The sequence below is a fragment of the Pelophylax lessonae genome (assembly GCF_965119305.1).
Source record: "Pelophylax lessonae genome assembly, chromosome: 11".
NCBI lineage: Eukaryota > Metazoa > Chordata > Amphibia > Anura > Ranidae > Pelophylax > Pelophylax lessonae.
The window spans coordinates 147,519,623-147,534,071 of record NC_138778.1 but is presented as its reverse complement, the minus strand read 5'-3'; the positions used below and the strand labels follow the sequence as shown (position 1 = coordinate 147,534,071).

General features: G+C 43.9%; 1 protein-coding gene across 4 annotated transcripts in view; it reads right to left on the bottom strand.

The window, feature by feature from the left end:
* CACNB1 (calcium voltage-gated channel auxiliary subunit beta 1) overlaps positions 1–14,449 on the bottom strand; it is a 211,189-nt gene that overhangs the window by 48,114 nt on the left and 148,626 nt on the right. For 2 of the 4 annotated variants that reach the window (XM_082271857.1, XM_082271858.1), the window contains 2 exons: positions 10,902–11,047; positions 1,087–1,167 (listed from right to left, as the gene is read on the bottom strand). In XM_082271857.1, the coding sequence (XP_082127983.1) occupies positions 1,087–1,167; positions 10,902–11,047 (227 nt within the window). Of the gene's footprint in view, positions 1–1,086; positions 1,168–1,355; positions 1,376–10,901; positions 11,048–14,449 lie in introns of all 4 variants that reach the window. The other 2 variants (XM_082271859.1, XM_082271860.1) reach the window with 1 other exon arrangement.

Sequence of the window (14,449 nt, the reverse complement as noted above, 5' to 3'; positions counted from 1 at the left end):
GTAGTGAAGGCCAGTATAGGGTGGCAGTATGATGGGAGAGAGATGGTTTGATGGGTGGGGAGTAGTGAAGGCCAGTATAGGGTGGCAGAATGATGGGAGAGAGATGGTTTGATGGGTGGGGAGTAGTGAAGGCCAGTATAGGGTGGCAGTATGATGGGAGAGAGATGGTTTGATGGGTGGGGAGTAGTGGAGGCCAGTATAGGGTAGCAGTATGATGGGAGAGAGATGGTTTGATGGGTGGGGAGTAGTGGAGGGCAGTATGGGGGGGGGGGGGCAGAGTGACAGTCAGTAGAACACCTAGTAGAACACTATACTTGCTGGGCAATGTATTTCTTTACACTCTGCTGTGGCAGAGATTATGTTTGTGTCTTATCAGGCAGGAGCAGGCCTCGGGGTAGAGAGCATTTCTCCTACAGTGCCCAACTGCAGGAACAGCTTTGAAGCAAGGAGCGGGAGCCAAAGCTGGAGTCAGGGGGCGGAGCTGGGAGGCGGTCCTAGGTACAGATGACTGCTTGTCACTTGTCAACATTGTGGATACAGCTGGCACCAGGGTGTAAAAGGAGGTCCGGAGGGGAGGCATATAGTAGAACCGATCCCTTAACTACTGAAAACCCTGAAGGATCCAAGAGGAGAATGGAGATCGGTTCTCCTATATGCCGCCCCACCTATACATCCTGGTGCTAGCTGTATCCACGATGTTCACAAGTGACAAGTAGTTATCCGTACCTCCTCCCAGCTCCGGCACAGGTTTAGACAAACGTAACAGGGGAGCAGCACGGGGCCGGGTCTCGGTAGCCACCTTTACGACCCCTATAGTAACGCCCCTAGCATTCTGATAGAACACCGGCATCCGCCGATTACACAGGCAAAACAACAATTCAGATTGTCGTTCTGTCAGACGGGAAGGCACAGATCCTGTGTTTCTGCTAAGCAGAATCAGAATGCATGATGGTAAAAAAAAAAACCTTCAGCCTTTAGAAGCACTTTAATTGCAACATATTATAGACAATAACATGACATAGCGGACTGTATCCAATGATTAGGTTTCGCTGATTTTAAAGATACAATGTTACCCTTTCATATTACCTCATAACCTTTCAGCGAAGGCCCAACTAGAATGATTGGCCTCATTGAAGGAACCACATCATATGGAGGGATGTGCTCTGTCTGCAAGAGAAAAAGTGCCTTAATCCAAAGTGTCCATATTTTATCTGATGACCATCATGCAGATCATTTAAGCACATCAATCTCCCACGGATACTGCATAGCATGCTCTATTCAGGGTCCATAACACAGCAGCACAAGACAGCGCAATATAGAGAAGACACATAGCGGGAGTGCATAGAGTTACTTACTGACTTCTGCCTCTGTTTAGCTATATGTAGTCAATGAAAGAAGCAGAAGAAATAGGAGGGAGGGGCAAGGGTTAATGTAGTGAGAGAGAAGAGATAGGAACAAGAAGGGACAAAGAAATATGAAGAGCGAGCGAGGGGTGAAAAGAGAGAAGAAAAAGGTAGAAAAAAACAAAAGAAATCATGCCTGTTATTGCCATAATCGCAGCAAAGTCTACATAACATGCATTTATACACCGAGATCTACACATGGCTCTATGAGGAGCTTCAAACTGCCCAAAACTCTGATCGCTTTTCAGGCGCTAGCGGTTTTTTTTTATAGACATGGGACTCAAAAATTGCTTCAACCACCATTTAGAGGTGCTTTTCAGGTGCTTTCCATTTATTTTAACCAGTTCTGGACCGGAAAATTTCCCCCTTAATGACCAGACCAGGCCATATTTTGTGATTCGGCACTGCATTGCTTTGTTACTTTTGTGCGACACTGTACCCAAATAAAATTGACGTCCTTTTTTTCCCACAAACAGAGCTTTCTTTTGGTGGTATTTGATCACCTGTGCGGTTATTTTTTTTGCGCTATAAACAAAAAAAGAGCGACAATTCTGAAAAAAAAAAAAACAATGTAATTTCACATTCTGCTATATAACATTCTCAAAAAAAAAAAATCTACATTTTTTTAACATTTTAGGCCAATTTGTTTTCTGCTACATATTTTCGGTAAAAAAACAAAATCGCAATAAGGGTATATTGATTGGTTTGTGCAAAAGTTCTTGCGTCTACTAACTACAGGATTTTTTTCACTTTCCCTGCCAGCGCACCGCCCCAAGTGTGAAAGCATTCATTGATTTTAATGGTAATAGGTTTTCATGAGCTTTTCAGGCGCTTCTTTAGCGCCAAAGCACTTGAAAAAGGTCTTAAGGCTCGTAATCACAATAAGAAAATCGGGCAAACATTTTTGTCCAAAGAATTTTCATATGATTTTCGTATAGTGTGTACACAACTTTCTACAGACGATTCAGAATTTTCGTCTGAAAATTCTCGAAGGGACAAACTCCAAAATGTTTCTTGTACGGGAAAAAACAAACGATTTTCGTTTAATGTGTGCTATTTTTGTACAAGAAAAATCAGAAAAGAAAGACTGCACATGATCAGAAACAATAAACAACAAAAAAAAGCCTTTGTCGAACGAAAATATTCGTACAAATTTTCGTTCATCGGTTCTGATTTGCTGTGAAACAAGAGGGAAAATCAGACAATCGTTGGCCCGATTTTCTTATAGTGTGTACCCCACTTTAGTGTGAAAGGGCTCTAAGGTGGAATTGAAAGCCCTTTCACACTAAGGCGCCTTTGCGCTACAAAAAAAAAGTGCCTGAAAAGTTCATGAAAACCTATTCCCATTAACTACTTAAAGTGGAGTTCCACCCAAAAGTGGAACTTCGGCTGTAAGTGCTCCTGACCCCCTGACATTCCACATGTGGCATGTCATTTTTTTTGGGGGGGGTACCTAGATTTGACAGGTACCCGCTCCCACTTCCGCTCGGCTGCTCGAGTGGAAGTTCTCCTCTCCCCTCCCACCCTGCAATCTTCTGGGACATGCCACAGATCCCAGAAAATTGCCCGTCCACTCAGGACGTGCAGCACGACTCGCACATGTGCAGTGCGCACCTGGCTGTGAAGCAGCAAGCTGTCACAGACGGGTGTAAACACTAGAGATGCCGGTGCCGCGGGGAGAAGAGGGAGAGAACCGGGGCTCCCGCTGGCTGCATCGCTGGATCCTGGCACAGGTGAGAGTGAGTTCATTAAAAGTCAGCAGATACACTTTTTGTAGATGCTGACTTTTAATAAACACAAAATCGGGTGGAACTCCGCTTTAACCACATAAGGACTGCTCTCGTTGCCGCTACTGCAGCATGGTGGCAGCCCTGGGTTCAGCGACATAGACCTACTTCGCTGGACTCCTCCCTGTCTCGGCGGCATGCGCGTGCCGCCAGAGGCTCGCTCCCGCTGTGTTTAGACACAGCGGGAGTCGGGTCAGGGGAGGAGAGACGGCGATCACCACCGCTCTTCCCCGATCGTCGGGGAAAGTGTGAGAAAATCTGCCTGCTTGTGTAAACAAAGAGGGCGGATCTCCTATGTGACAGACAGTGACAGATCATAGGATTCAGCATAGCTGAACCTGCGATCTGTGTCTGTGTCACACAATCTCCTCCCCCCCACACGTCAGTAAGCATGAGGCATACATTTAACCCCTTGATCACCAACAGTGTTAACTCCTTCCCTGCTAGTGTCATTATTACAGTAACAGTGCATATGTATAGCACTGATTACTGTAATAATGTCACTGGTACCCCCAAAAGTGTCAAAAATGTCAATCAGGGGTCCGATCTGTCCGCCGCAATGTCGCAGTCCCGCAAAAAAAAAAAAAAAAAAATCGCAGATCGCCGCCATTACTAGTAAAAATCAAATCAAATAAAAATGACAAATCTTTCCCGTAGTTTGTAGACGCGATAACTTTTGCACAAACTAATCAAAATACGCTTATTGGGATTTTTACCAAAAATATGTAGCAGAAAACAAATTGGCCTAAAATGATGAAAACATTTGATTTTTACATTTTTTTTTTTGGAAATGTTATATAGCCGAATGTGAAAAATATTGTTTTTTTTTTTTTCAGAATTGTCGCTCTATTTTTGTTTATAGTGCAAAAATTAAAAATCACACAGGTGATCAAATACCACCAAAAGAAAGCTCTATTTGTGGGGAAAAAAGGACATCAATTTTATTTGGGTACATCGTCGCATGACTGCGCAATTGTCCGTTAAAATAACGCAGTGGCGAATCGCAAAAAAATGGCCTGGTCATTAAGGGGGTAAATCCTTCCGGTCCAGAAGTGGGTACATTTTTTGCTATATAAACTAAAAATAATCGAAAAAAAAATTTTTGTTTCTGTTATAAAAGTTTGCGAATAAAATCTTTTTTCATCAATTTAGATCAAAATGTTCTCTGCCTTTACATGCACATGTACTTTCCTGGCATCTCAGTCTTAAGCCTCGTACACACGATCAGATTATCAGATGAATTTTCCCTTTTTTGTTGCATGCTAGTCTCATATGGAAAGTGAAGAGGTTACTTTCATTCGGAAATTCTCATACGACAGAATTCAACTTCAGTGAATTATTTTGTGTGTATTCTTTCGTTTCTGAGCATGCTTAGTCTTGCTCTTACGATTTTTTTGGACGAAAACTGTACTAATTAAATGAAAATGGGATGTTGTGTTGATGTACGATAAAAACTTTATAGCCTGCACATCCGGTTTTTGTTGTACGAAAATGTGTAATTGGCTGTCAAAAACCACTATACTAACAATCCGAAAATCGGCAGATCGTTCATCGGACTAAATTTTACTTCCAGTTTTCTTATCCTGTGTATGGGCCTTTAGACTGGCCATACATTATACAATACTCTTGTACAACTTTCCTTTAGATCTAACAAAACCCTATAGTATGAGGTCATACCTATACACTTTCATGTTGTATGCAATCAGGCAGACTCTTGCTTTACATACATGAAGATAAATCTAAAGGAAATTGAATAAGAAAATGGTATTCTGTATGGGCAGCTTTAGTCTGTAGGGTTCAATATTGAGTTGGCACACCCTTTGCAGCTATAACAGCTTCAACTCTTCTGGGAAGGCTGTCCACAAGGTTTAGGAGTGTCTATGGGAATGTTTGACTATTCTTCCAGAACTGCATTTGTGAGGTCAGGCACTGATGTTGGACAAGGCGGCCTGATTCACAGTCTGCACTCTAGTTCATCCCAAAGGTGTTCTATCGGGTTTAGGTCAGGACTCTGTGCAGGCCAGTCAAGTTCCTCCACCCCAAACTCACTCATCCATGTCTTTATGGACCTTCTTTATGTTAGTCTATAAGCAGGCGAATGTAAATGGACATGTGTCCGTTTACAGCTGCTTACCTTTGAGTCCGTCCAGGTAAAAAGATGGAAAAAGTATTTTTTAGTTTTTTGCTGACCTAATTGTAATAGATCCAAGGCAGTCTGATGTAAACAGATGTAAGCTCATCAACATCTTGTAGGCAAGTGCAGTCTATTTTCTCCACGGCAGGTGACGCTCTCCCACAGCAGCTCTGTTTCTGGAGAGGAAGTCAGGAGGAACAAAGTTCCTCTATGGTTTTCCAGTTCACTAGGGAAGCTATCCCATTGAATGCTGCCACCACATGTGACTCAAGAAGCCATCTTGGGTCAGCTAGAGCCTATTTAAGGTCCTGGTTATCGGGTTTTGGGCACTTTGGTAAGTGGACAGAGTAGGGACAGGTACCCCATCTGTGAGGGACAGTAATAGTGTTAAAGAAAGGTTCCTGATGGGAAGGGTAAGCGTAGGGCCACATGTTCACTGGACATTCTCCTGGTTGGGGCCAGACAGCCAGGCTGCATTGACAGCCAGGCCACATTTTGTCCCCTCTCAACAGACGTGGTCATTCCGGCTGGAATCTATCGTGTCCGGTTGGGTGGCCTTCCCACTGGGCTGATTGCATTTCTTCAAAACAAATTTTATTCCACCCGCCTGTGTAAATTTATTGACTCCACACCATGCTGCACCCCACCTACAATTTAGCCAATCAGATTCATTTTTTAAATGGAGCTAAACATTAAACACATATTGATATTCCAAAAGTGACCTCCGTCCCATTTTGCTTTGATCCAGCAGGAAATCTATTCCCAAATCCCCTACTGAACAGACAACGCTCATGTTAAAGAGGCCATGAGCATGTTCTATTTGTCCTTCAGCACCTCAAATTTCAACAAGGTTCAGGTAGTACTGAAATTTATAGAGAGGCCCCTTTCACACGGGTGCCTCTGTTGCATGGAATCCGCTGGCTGAGCAGGGGATCGCTCCACTAATCCCTGCTGAGCATGTGGATGACATGTCCGTCTACACTCACTGTGCAGAGCAGAGTGGACACAGTTCCGCTCTCCCCTATGGGGAAATTGGGTGAACACGGACCGCCTGTCCATTTTCATCCGATCATATCTAATCTGATCTGCCAGACGGATGGAAAATAGGACCACAATCCATATGGATATTGTGGACAGTATCAGATCAGATAGCAGCGGACATGTCACCGCTGACATCCGCCACTCCATAGGGGTGAATTGAGGGTCCGATCAGGTCCGCCTGAAAAACTGACAGGCAGGCCTGTTTAGACAGCCAGTGTGAAAGGGCCCAAAGGCTGCTGAAGCCTGCAGAAGCTTGATTAAAGTAATAGCACTCCCGTTAGGATCGGACTTTACCATCCTAAAACGAGAGCTGAAAGGTGCTTTAAAGGCTTCAAGAATGCCGCTCTAAGCTTTGCAAGTGCTTGCTTAAACTACTACCCTTAAGCTAAAGCTTGTGTGTACAAGGTCTGTGTCTACAGATTTTCCAATGAACTAGCTTCCTAAAGCTGCCATTGCCACTTAATTACCTTTTATGACCCTTGCCTGTGGTCTGGTTTTGTCCATCTCCCCTCCCATATTCATGTGTCTCAAATCAGATCCTATATTGATCAATTGACAAATGCTTGCCTACTCAATCTCCCTATAAATTTAAAGCAGTCTATGGGCAAAGCGCAGACACCATGTCATTCCTGAGTGTCTCAGTCACGAGTGTATCACAGTTTCACCACCGCAGTTTAACTACAGCAGGATAACTAAAGCTGTATGAAGATAGAACAAGAACTCTGGAAAGACTGCAAGCAAACCAACACTCAACATTTAACTTATTTGAAGTCAGATTTCCACTTTCTTTCGGTAACCATGCTCCTTCTACTCTTCTTTCTCACATCGGTGTCTTCCATCTTCAAAATATCCTTACACTCTCCTATGGTGGGCTCCATTGGACTCACTCCCCCAGACCCAACGGACAGAAAGGAGGTGGAGTTGGATTCCTTTTATTCCCGCAATGCACCTACAAAGTCCTTCCAAACCCTCCCTCTCTGTCACTCTCTTCTTTCGAGATGCATTGTATTCGTCTGTTTTCTCCAATTTCTCTAAGGATTGCAGCAATTTATCGGCCCCCTGGACCAGCATCACACTTTTTTGATGACTTTGCTGCCTGGCTACCCTACTTTCTCTCCTCGGAAACACCCACTATCATTCTTGGTGACTTCAACATCCCTGTCAATGTTAACAGCACAGCTAGAACTCACCTCCTCAACCTAACTTCCTCTTTTGACCTAAACCAATGGACACACACTTCCACTCACTCCAATGGTAATACCCTCGACCTTATATTCTCCCATCTCTGCTCTGTTGGCAACCTCACCAACACCCCCTTTCCTCTCTCTGATCACAACCTCATCAGTTTCACTGTATCCTTGCCTCAAATCACCCAACCCCCCAAGCAGCAAACAATTACTTGTAGGAACCTTCGTTACTTTAACCCCTCTCTCCTCTATTCTGCTACTGACCACCTACATGACATAATCTATCCCCTGTCCTGTCCTGACCTGGCCACCTCTGTTTACAACAGTTCGCTCTCGTCATCACTTGACGCACTTGCTCCTCTAACTACACGCAGAATCAGGAACCGACCATTGCAACCCTGGCAAACTGACAAGAGTAGAAATCTCAAGAGACACTGCCGTGCTCTTGAACGACGATGGCATAAAACCAAATGCTGGACTTCACCCTATATAAATCTTCCCTCCAAACATACAATTCATGCCTCCATGCTGCCAAACAAGCCTAATTTGTCTCTCTTATCACTACCCTGTCATCCAGTCCCCGCTGGCTCTTCTCAACTTTTAACTCTCTACTTCGTCCCCCACCCCCTCTACTCACTAACTCACTCACTGCCCAAGAGATTGCCTATCACTTCAAAGACAAGGTTGATGCAATACGTGAGGACGTCACCACTGTGCGCACATCTTCCCCACTCAACATACCTTGCCTAACAGCACAGTCAACACTCTCCTCCTTTGAACTGGCTACTACTGAAGAGGTTAAAAAACTGTTTTCAGATGCCCACTTAACCACCTGTTCCCTGGATACTGTTCCCTCACAACTACTACAGACACCCTCTTATTCTATCCTATGCTCCCTTACTCACATCTTCAATCTCTCCCTCTCTAGTGGCACTTTCCTGTCCCCTCTAAAACATGCACAGATCACTCCCATACTTAAAAAGCCCTCACTGGACCCCACCAACCTGAAAAACTTAAGACCCATCTCACTGCTCCCATTCACGTCTAAACTTCTAGAATGCTTAGTCTACAACCGTCTCAGCTCCTACCTCAGTGAAAATAACCTTCTTGATCCCTTACAGTCTGGCTTTCGCTCGCAGCACTCTACAGAAACTGCCTTACTAAAACTCACAAACGATCTACTAACTGCTAAAACCAATGGGCACTATTCCATACTTCTATTACTCGACCTTTCTGTGGCCTTTGATACTGTTGACCACCCGCTCCTTCTTAATAAACTCTGTTCCCTTGGCCTCCAAGATTCTGCTCTATCTTGGTTCTCCTCCTACCTATCGCAGCGCTCCTTCAGTGTTACCCACAACTCTACCTCCTCCTCCCCATTGCCCCTTTCTGTGGGGGTTCCCCAAGGCTCTGTTCTTGGACCCCTCCTCTTCTCTATCTACACCGCCTCCCTCGGTCACTTGATAACCGCCCACGGTTTCCAATACCATCTCTACGCCGATGACACTCAAATCTATCTGTCTAACTCCTCACCTCACTCCTTCAGTCTCCTATCGCATTGCTAAATTACTTACTGACATATCAACATGGATGTCACACCACTTCCTCAAACTCAATCTCTCTAAAACTGAGCTGGTAATATTCCCTCCCGCCCGTGCCCCCCTCCATGACTTTTCCATCAAAATCAGTTATGCAACCATCAATCCCTCCTCTCATGCCAGGATACTAGGTGTAATCCTAGACTCTGACCTGTCCTTTCAGCCCCAAATCCAATCATTGTCAAAAGCTTGTAGACTTCACCTCTGCAACATCTCTAAAATTCGCCCCTTTTTACTACTCATTCACTCCCTTGTTATTTCCTGCCTCGACTATTGCAACTCCCTTCTTATAGGCCAACCACTTCATAGGCTATCCCCTCTTCAGTCCATCATGAACGCTGCTGCCAGGCTTATCCACCTTACCAACCGCTCAGCGTCTGCCTCCCCTCTCTGCCAATCCCTACACTGGCTCCCGATTGCCCAGCAAATTAAATTCAAAATACTAACCACAACATACAAAGCCATTCACAACTCTGCCCCAAGCTACATCACCAATCTTGTCTCCAAATATCACCCAAACCGTCCTCTCCGCTCCTCTCAAGACCTCCTACTCTCAAGCTCCCTTGTCTCCTCCTCTCATGCTCGTCTCCAGAATTTCGCCAGGGCCTGTCCCATCCTCTGGAACGCTCTACCTCAACCTGTCCGGCTATCTCCTATTCTAGCTGCTTTCAGGCGATCCCTGAAAACTCATCTCTTCAGGGAAGCCTATCACGCCTCCAACTAATCTTCCATCAGTTCATTCCCTACTCTTACCTCTTGTAACACCTGCCCCACCCCATTGGATTGTAAGCTCTTCTGAGCAGGGCCCTCCAAATCCTCTTGTATTTTATTGTATTGTGTATGTACTGTCTCCCTCTAATATTGTAAAGTGCTGCGTAAACTGCTGGCGCTATAGAAATCCTTAATAATAATAATTAGAACAATCTTAATGCGTAACTTCACCCAAAAGGTCCATTTGACTCTCCCACACCCTTTAACTTCTGTTGTTTTGGGTGGCAGTGAGCGGGTACCTGGTTTTGACAGGTACCCACTCCTACTTCCAGGTCAGGTAGCGCAGCAATCCAAGTAGAAATTAGGCCTTCCCCCACAGACTTCTGGGACACGTCACAAGTCCCAGAAAGCTGCAGGACAGGACAGTTCACAAAGCGCAGTGGGAAGCCAAACATTTACAGCCGGCTTCCCAAAGCAAACATGCCAGGGCCTGGACCCAAAGAGCCGGCTCGCCTGAGGACAGCGCTGGATCCCTGGACAGGTAAGTGTCCTATTATTAAAAGTTAGTAGCTACAGTATGTTTTTATTGTTTTTAGGGCGAAGAAATGCTTTAAATAAAAGGAGCAGAATGGAATGGTATATGGAATGGTATATGGGGCTTAACACTACCCTTTCAAAACACACTAACGCCACTTAAAAAAAATATATAAATAATAATAATAATAAAAATAATTATTTATATATATATATATATATATATATATATATATATATATATTATTAAAACCAATAGATTGTAAGTTTCATTTGTTATTGCACAATCACCAAGCAAGTATTAACAGAGCAGTACAAGACTATTACACACGGGCAACATGAATAAATATTAAGCAAAAACCACAAATTCTGCAAGTCTTAACGCTCACACTGGGTAAAAGCCGCAAACACAGCATCATCACTTCGTGTTATGCCATTGGTCAAGCTACAACTCTTGGTTCATAGCGAATGTTACTAATAACACTGCATCAGGCGGGGGTTTTTACCTTCTTAAAGAAAGGGACACGTTTGGTACTAGCTGTGGGGGTGGTTACGCTCCCCGTACTGTTGTGGGGGGTGTGCTGAGCACCCTGAGGATCTGATGTTTCATCATATTCTAATTCAGCATCTATATCATAAGCTACGGGGGATTCTAAGAGAGGGTGTGGCAAAGGCAGGATAGTGGGTGTTTGACGGAAAGGGGAAAAAATGCAAAAGAAGAAACAAAATATATCAGTATTGGAGGAACACAAAAAAGAGTAAACAACTGAAATGAGGGTAAAAGAAAAAAGAGATGTTAGAGGGATACACCATGTCAAAATCAGGTAGAAACATGAGAAAATAAAAGACATCAAAAGCCACTAAAGAAAAAAAAAAAATGAATTGAGGGGAGCTAGAGATTAGTTCAGGTTTGATTTCTTTACTCTGAATAAACCCACTTAAAAAGGAAACTTTTTGAATATTTCTAATATTCCTTTTCCAGGTTCTCCTAAGTTCAGCAACCTCTGAGTTCACTCCACACTCAGTCCCCTCAGGACTGTCCCCTCTCCAGTGCTTTTCCAAGGCTCACCATTTGCATCTTAATGGATAATGGAACCAAGGGGGAAAGTCGTTTTCGCATGAAGAGGAACTGGAGAAGGGAATTTTTTGTAAGTATTAAAAAATTTTCCTTTTTTCCAGTCCCTCTGCATATCAGTAGCCACCAAAATTGAACAACATCATGCCAAAACAGAATATGTCATTTTGCTTTGGAAGCCACTGAATAAAGTTGGAACCCAACTGGACAGAAGAACTCACAGCCATGTGTACCTGTAATTCTTCAGGAATGTGTGAGCAGTAGACCTCAGCTGGAACTTTGGTCAAGTCAGCATTCCTCAACCTAGCCTCCTAGAGCTGCCTATGTAACATGCAGAGGCAGAACTGAATGGATGTGGGGCTTGACACCCCCTTTCAAAACCCCACAGGGACTGACTGGATTGGTTCACCAAGCTAAACCTCTCATAAGGATGGGGAATTTCTATGCTGCAAAATAAACTTGTTCCAGAAGCTGAGAAAGCATGTCTGAAAATTCTGCCTTCCAGGATGCAGGCCAGTGGTGTGACCAAATATGTCTTACACTGAAGAGTTTGAAGGCCCTGAAATCTCAGAATTTTCTTGGTTTGCATAAACAACTTAGCTAATACTTAAGTTGGTCAGTTTGATTCTTCGTAAAATTGACTGTCCATCCAAACTGGGCTAACTTCTCCAACACTTGATATCTGGGAGGGCCAGAGTTTTCAAAGACTTCACATCTAGGAGAAGATTGTCTAGATAATGTTAAATTTACACCCCCGAAGGGTGATTGGAGGAGCAATAGATAGGCTGAAGGGTAAATGATGAAATTCAAAGTGGGATGGTTTTACTATAGGCAAATAGGCTATTCACTTTGCATGGGAAGTTGCACTTTGCAAGTGAATTTTCCCCATAACTTAAGATGAGGCAAAGCTCTGCAAACATTCATTTAATTAGATGCCTGCAAAAATGTTTTTTATTTTTCCTGCACATAATTGGGTATTCTGTACAAAGTGAAAAATCACCACATTCACTAAGCTCTCTTGCAAACAGTCTATTTGCCTTTAGTAAACCAACCCCAAAATCTGAAACGTATTTAATATTAGGCGAGAGTAGGGATTTGTAGCTAGGCATCCAATGGGCCAATTGAATGCAGCTAGTCCAAAGTCTGCACTGTTCAGGTAACAACTGTAACGTACTTTATCTTGAAATGTCGGTTTCTTTTTGGCAGAATCTCACTCCTTCATGCTCACTTTCTCTGCTTTGAAGATGAATTTCTACACTTTTTTGCAACTCCAATTCTCTTGTTTGGGATGCTTTATGAAATCAATTACACAACATTAATTTTCAGTTAGTAATTCCAGCCCACAGGCCATATAGGTGGTACCAGTACAATAGGGTCCAATATAAGCACTATTTATGTCTAAGACAAAAATAATTGTAGCGCCCTCCTAGGTAAGTGCTGGAGCGAGTGTATATCGTTTTTGGTTTCTCTGCTTGCTAGGTAAATGTATGTGCTGTCTGCTTAACAGAGAGCTGTGATTGTTTAGTGAGGTCTGCTCAGTGTGCTCTGGTGCTGCTCATGCTGTCTTGATGTTTCACACTAATCCAATAGCTATGGAGTATAATAGACAGTGGGTGGAAACCTGGCAGATGAGAGCATGGATATCTGTACAGCCCTGGCCAATTAGAAAGGAATGTGCCCCAAGGCATGCTGGGTGACTGTATTTATATCTGAAGAGCACATGGGATAGTGGTCCAGTCTACCTCTAGGGAGAGAGATCAAGGTGGGGAGGGGGCTGCTGCCTGTCTCCAGCAAAGGCTGCCATGCGGCCTCAGGTAGTCGACTTCAAGGCCTGAAACATTGAAGTTGCAACCCATGGTCCTTATGAGAGCTTGAGGAAGGAGCACGCATGCTCCGAACTTGCGTTTCTCGTGTCTTCTCAGCTGTTAGATGTGACGTCACCCGTGCCTCTGCACAGACCTGGGCGCCGTGGAAACAGCTATGCCGACTGATAGACGCTGACAGCTATTAGCCTCCTCGTCTCAGCAGCAGCCATCCATTACCAGAGACAATGCAGATGACCCATTACATTTACTATGCTGGCATACCATTTACCTTTGTGAGTGCATAATTTCTTTAACCCCTATTAAACTTTGCATGCTACACTCAGTAGGCACTGCTTTCTTGTTTTTTCCTTATGAGAGCTGACAGAGAGAATGTCTGTGGATCCAGTCTGGTACTACTGAGGAAGGTTGTTATCGGTGCTTCAGGAGCCTTGTGAGTACAGACCCCCACAGGGCATCCCTTGTGTTGTTAGATCCCCCTCTGTGTGCTAGAAGTCAGCTACTGGGTGCAAGCTAAAGGAGACAACTGCTAGCTTCTTGAAGAGGCAAAGTTCACTGAGTTCCTTCAGCTATAAAGGGACTTCTTCATCCCATCCAGACGCTGTATGGTCCTGCAGATGATCTGCTATACAGTTCTATTGAAAGAGTTGTCCTCACCTGTGAATAGTTAATTTGGAGTATCCTACTAAATCCCTTCCCATTTCCAAGTTCTCCAAATAAAACACAAAAACAAATCCCCTAGACTGGTCATTGAAGATAACGAGCGGAAGAGAGTGTACACCTGGCTGTGTGAAAATACCCTGTGTCTGGCTGTGGAGTAATCAGTAGGAAGCTCGGACAAACCAATATCCAAGCGGCTCCTGCTGGGATACCGCTACATTAAAAAAATAAATAAAAATGCCAGAATGAAGACAGAACCAAACAAATCAGATGCAAGTTGTTTAATATTTGTGATTGCATTGGAGAGGGGCTGAGGGTTCACAGGTTGGAGCTAGTGGAAAGTTTGAGGACATGAAGGAGTGGGAAATACAATGGGGTTGATTTACTAAATTTGGAGGGTTTAAAATCTGGTGCAGCTGAGCAGCCAATCAGCTTATAACGTTTTAGCTTGTTCAATTTGGTTTTAATTAATGAAAAAACCTGGAAGCGGATTGGT